General features: G+C 34.7%; 1 protein-coding gene across 1 annotated transcript; it reads left to right on the top strand.

The window, feature by feature from the left end:
* Positions 1 to 5,596: 5,596 nt before the first annotated feature.
* LOC114378979 (cytochrome P450 93A3-like) lies at positions 5,597 to 5,983 on the top strand. Its single transcript, XM_028337554.1, has one exon. It carries the CDS (start codon positions 5,597 to 5,599, stop codon positions 5,981 to 5,983), a length of 387 nt encoding a protein of 128 aa, XP_028193355.1.
* The last annotated feature ends 206 nt before the right edge of the window (positions 5,984 to 6,189 follow it).

Consider the following 6,189-nt stretch of genomic DNA (forward strand, 5'->3'; position numbering starts at 1 on the left):
TCAAGGACTTTAACTACAATTTAGGTGTGAGTCATGTGCCATTTTATATTCCTCATTATTTTGATTGACTTTCCTTTTTCTTTAACTTTCCTATTACATTCTTACTCCATAAAATATTAAATATTTATTGTGAAGAAGGCTTTTAAAAAGGCTATCAGGCTAGGCCAGGTTTTTAAAAAGGTCAGGCCGAGCCAAAATAAAAGCCTTTGATGGGCTATAGGCCAGGCTCAGGCCTCAAAGATTCATCTTAGGCTAGGCTCAGGCTTTTCAAAGCCTGGCCTGGCCTAGCCTATTCCCACCCCTACTCTGTGATACTCACAAAATTATTCGATGCATGAAAATCTCACTTTTTTTATTGTCGGTGTGGCCCTATCCCATTCAGGAATATTGTCTTTTATGGTAGATTCATATGTCAGGGTTAATTCTAATTTGTTAAATTTAACAAAATTTTGGCAGCATTTCGCATTGGTCTCCAAGTACACGACATAAAATCGGTGAAATTAATTTCCCGATAATCAAGTATGCACTAAGAGAACAACTAGAAATGCATTGTACTGAAATTTCATCAAATTAAACAAAATAATGTTAACCTTAACACATGAATCTACCATAAAAATATCAATCTCCCCAAACTATCCAAATGGACAATTCAAGATTGAATACAATGATTAATACAAATTGTCCGCAAGAATCATTGCATTTAGTCTCAAACAAGAATCTAAGGTTCACTCATCATGAACAACAGTTGTATGTAAAGCAAAATAAATTTATGACATACAACAACGTACAAAAACTATCATAACAAAGTTAAGCATCAAAATTGATTGCAAACATTTGTACCTGTGATGATGAGCAATATAGTGTAGAAGAACAAATGTCGTAATCACGATGCAAAGAATAAGACAAATAGTGCCTACAATTTAAATATTTCATTCATAAATAGCTATATCATGAACTAACACCAATGGACTTGGAAGAGCTGCTCAAAGTTAACCTTTAATTTTCTGAGAAACTTGCTTAAGGTAATGTATTTCTGATGAATAAGGTAGTAGTCTTGCAGGTAGCAACTACTGAATGTTGTGATTACAGAGGTTCAGTATCACATTCTTCCCTTATCTGATTCTTGTTTAAAGTGACTTACAATTTTGTTGTTTGATTTACAGGGAACGATGTTGAGTATTGGTGTGTAGGGTCTAGTCCTATATTCACTGAATCAGTGATTGCTTCATAGTATTTCATTGTGTTAGAAATATAGGGTTATGGACCAGAACTAGTTTTCAATGTGTAGAATAGGTTCTGGTTATTCATATCAACATTTATGTGCATGTTGGATATGCTATGTAGAATAGGTTCTCTATACATGATTGATGCTACCAAGGAGAACCCTCAATTTGCCCAGAAGCTTGATCATGTTTTAGTTGAAAGTGGTGTGGTTGCTCCTCGAAATCTATTTTATGATATTTATGATGAGGAATTAGGTTCCTCAATTGAGACCAACTAACTGTTGTTGCATCTTCCATGGTAGTGTGAACTGGATTAGCTTCCTCAGACTTAGTTTTTTGTTTAACAATTGGTGCCAGGGACAACATTACATTGGCAATCTTGTTTGGGAATCTATGCTGAGAGTAGCACTAATCATGAGGATTGTTCATCTCACTGAAATGAAATGATAATTAGTAAAGGCTTTCCTCTACCCTCTCTATTATGATAACCACCATGTTAGTTAGAATATGTACTCTGTTTAGTATGTGTGTTGTGGTGTTTAAACTTAACTACAACCATGTTAGTTGGTAATCTATCAGTGTGATAGTTATGCTAAGTCAATAAGGTAGTTATAACAGTGAGACATGGCAGGGAGACTAACACTACTTGATGTAAAAAATTGACATGGAAACAGCTTCCAACAAAAAAGTTGTATGCCATGTTTGTTATTTTGTATTGTGGCTGATACTGATTTTTGCTTTCAACATAGCAATGAGATTAACACTACTTGATGTAAAAAATCGTATTTTCCATTCTTGTTTATGATACTATATGTCAGTCATTGAGTCTTAATTTTTGGAGATTCATTTAGAGTTTCAGACCTTAATTTTTGGAGATTCATTCAGATTTACAACACTAAAAAGAATAGTCTATTAGATTCTAATCTATATAGCCAGGGGAATATTTGTTTTCGTTATTTTAGGGTAAAGTTGTTGGTCTAGATGAAATCCCATTTGAAGTTTGGAAGTGGCATGGGTATTCTGGCATGCACAATAGCATTTGCCATAGTGCAAAGAAAGAAAAAAGCTCATGAGCTTGGTAATAATTTTTAGTTTTGCATGTTGAATTAAAAATCTTTTATCTTTACACATGTAATCTTGTTATAGAGTTCAGGTCTGGCAAACGCTCAGATTCGGGAGAGCCTATATGAGAGTGAAAGACATGTGTGTGTGTGTTAGAAATATATAAAAACTATTATTTAGCCTTCACCTTACAACATAAGCTTTTAGGGAAGTCGGTCTTAGATGTTACAATTTTTTATATCTTAAAAGATTTACAAGAGTTATATATAGGTCTTCAATCTGTGGTAGTCACGTTGATATCAGTCACAAATAAACGTATTTTAATGCTTTGAAAACTCGGTCCTGCTATCCATACTTTTCATAAAGCCAGACTGAGGTGGCTTTGGACTGTGTAATTCACTTTGGATTCATCCTAAGATAAAAGTCATTCTTATAAGAATGCCAAATTTTTCCATAGTTCATTTTCTCATGTATGAAATCTTATGTTCAATAATTCTTAGTAAGACAATTTTTTTACATATGTCCTAACAACAATATCATGCACCTTTATATCAGGGAACTTCTTAGTATAATAGTATTGCCTAATTAGGTTCCTCATGGAATTTAGGTGCACAAAGCTGTCATGAAGGATGGCATGCAAGTTGCAATGAAAATTCAGTACCCTGGTGTGGCAGATAGCATCGATAGTGACATTGAGAATGTGAAGCTTCTTTTAAACTACACAAATTTAATTCCTAAAGGACTTTATCTTGACAAACCTATGAATGTGCATATTTATTAATATAATTCAATCATTTCATGCATGCTTTCAGTTGTGTGTTTAGATCAATGTTCCCATTTAATAGTCTTTAAACTTGCAAATTTTGTATCTTGTCTGTTGGGGTTTGGATCCCCTAGCCACTCTCTTATTTTCACTGAGTAATATGCCTTCAAATTTATCAGTGAGATCCTAAACCATATTCAATCTGTAATAGTTTAATGTGTGTATATATGTGTGCAACTCTTTTATTACTACCTCTTTGTTTTTGCCTCTTCACCTTTCAACCCATCCATCTAATGTTGCATGTACTCTGCCCTAAATTGGATTATGCAATATGATATTTATCTATGGTGGATATTGATCTGGAGTCTCTTACCTATCATATAGAAAACAAATGTCTCCATAATTTGATGAAAAAGACATTGAAGGCATTAAAGTACCCTGTTATACCTTTGCAAGCATTGTAGTAGCTACAGATAATTTTTCAGATTCTAACAAACTTGGAAGAGGAGGTTATGGGCCTGTGTGTAAGGTGATTGGTGTAGTTCATTTAACTTTATTACCCACCTAACAATGAGTCCATGCAAGAATTTCTCATGATATATGGAAATTTTTTATGCAGGGAACGTTACCTAGAGGTCAAGATGTAGCAGTAAAAAGGCTTTTAGGTGTTTCCACTCAAGGCTTACAGGAATTCAAGAATGAGGTTATTTTGATAGCAAAACTTCAACATCTGAACCTTGTTAGACTCAGGGGCTATTGCATAAAAGGAGATGAAGATATCAGACTTTGGCCATGTAGAGTATACAACAATCCACGTGAAGATTTATTATATTTGAATAGTTTTAAAAACGGTGTCATTACTCATAAGTAAAGGAAAAATTGACAAACCATTCGTAGGTAAACTGAAGCACTACATATTGATAATGCCCGAGCCTCGGGCATTACCTGATGAATTACAGAACATTGTACACGAAAAAAAGAAGAAATACAGACCTAATGTATTATGTTGCTTTCTAAAATATACTCTAAAATTCATTAAATTTTGACTCATTGTTTATCTCTCGCAAGTAGCAGCCCGAGTATGATTTACTCACAACATATATTGTAATCTTGATATAGTATCTGAAGGAGTTAGATGAACTTAGAACTCAACTTGTAGCAACCAGAGCAACTGTTAATGTAAGTACTGTATCAGCTCAATCAGCGTAGCTCCAATGTTTACAACTTGTAAAAGAATTAGATGACTAAAATGGTTCACTAAGAGAGCATAAAGACCGTGTCCTAAGGCTAGGGGAGCAACTAGACAATTTACAAAAGGATCTTCAAGCAAGGGAATCTTCACAAAAGCAATTGAAAGATGAAGTTTTAAGAATTGAGCATGATATTATGGAGGCTCTAGCAAAAGTTGGAGAGAACAAGAATTGTGAACTGTAGAAGAATGGTTGCAGCTCAAGACAAGGAATTAGCTCAAGAATGGTTGCATGCGGAAGAATGGTTGCAACTCAAGCTCAAGACCAAGGAATTTGAAGCAAAGTATAAATATGAAGCAACAGTATTCTATCTGGTCTTTCATATCTTCGTTGTATGCTGACTAATTCTTGGTATATTTAAAATTTTAAGGTGATATTTGATGTTATATTTCTATAATTTGTAACTGCTTAACCTTTTCAATCAGTGTTATCAATATCAAGGGGTTCTTAAGCCAACAACTTGTTTTTCGACCCTAACATTTTCAATCATTGTTATCAATCAGTTCTATCAATATGAAGAGGGAAATTTCAAGACCATCTTACCTTAAGGACTATGTCTGAGGGTGAGATGGGAAATTCAGCTATGATTCCTTCTTCATCCTCCTTGCTTGTGACTGTTTGAGTTGTGAGTGAGACAGAGACAGTGGTTTCCAGATGAGTTTCTACTTGTACAGTTCTAGATGCATACAACTACACTGGGAGACACCAACAAAGCAACATTGCTCAATATTAGACTTAAAATCAAAAGATGAGTTTGTACTTGTACAGTTTCTACCACAAGAACATAGATATTAAGATCATATCAAGCCATGTCAGCAATGTTATTCTTTTGGCAGTATAAGGAAACATTAGTTAAACAAATCTAAAAATTAGAAACATGGCAGCAAATCACTTCACAACATTAAACATACTGTCCAAATTAGTTCATCTCATATAAAGCTGAACCTAATAACAACTGTTACAGATAAGAGTAAATCTGATTTACAAATTCAGAAATAGAAACGAGTAAAACAAATTCAGAAAAACTAATAATGGAAAGATAGGACAGATGAAGTTATGTTGTGAAAATAACTCCATCTACATCAATTTTGCAAGTACACTTACCAGTATCTTTGCATCTTAATTAGTCAGAGTTGTGAAAATTGAGTTCTCTTGTCATTCCACCTTTTTTTTAACACAATGACTCTTGGTAATAATTTCTCTTTATTATTTCTTAGGATATGTTCACAGGAGGGACAGACACAATTGCAGTTACTCTATAATGCTCACTGACAGAACTAATTAACCATCTGACAGTCATGGAGAAAGCAAGGAAGGAGATTGACTCTATCATTGGCAAAGACATAATGGTATTGGAAACAGATATAGATAATCTTCCTTCTCTTCAAGCCATAGTGAAGGAGACACTGAGGCTTCACCCTCCATCTCCATTTGTATTGAGAGAGTCAACTGGGAATTGCACCATTGCTGGATATGACATTCCAGCAAAGACTCAGGTTTTCACTAATGTGTGGGCTATTGGTAGGGATCCAAAGTACTGGGATGGCCCTCTTGAGTTTAGGCCTAAAAGGTTTCTTAGCAATGATAATGAGAGTGGAAAAATGGGTCAAGTTGGATTCAGGGGACAACATTATCAACTTTTGCTTTTGGGAGTGGAAGAAAAGGGTGTCCTGGAGCTTCACTAGCACTAAAGGTTGCTCACACCACCCTTGCTGCTATGATTCAATGCTTTGAAATGAAGGCTGAAGAAAAAGGAGGGTATTGTGGTTCTGTTGACATGGAAGAGGGACCTTCATTTATTCTTTCAAGAGTTGAACCCCTGATTTGTGTCCCAAAATCAAGACTCATGCCATTCCCTTTGTATCATGCTAAATACTAGTTCTTGGTGTCA

This window comes from Glycine soja, chromosome 12 (assembly GCF_004193775.1).
Source record: "Glycine soja cultivar W05 chromosome 12, ASM419377v2, whole genome shotgun sequence".
Taxonomy (NCBI): Eukaryota; Viridiplantae; Streptophyta; class Magnoliopsida; order Fabales; family Fabaceae; genus Glycine; species Glycine soja.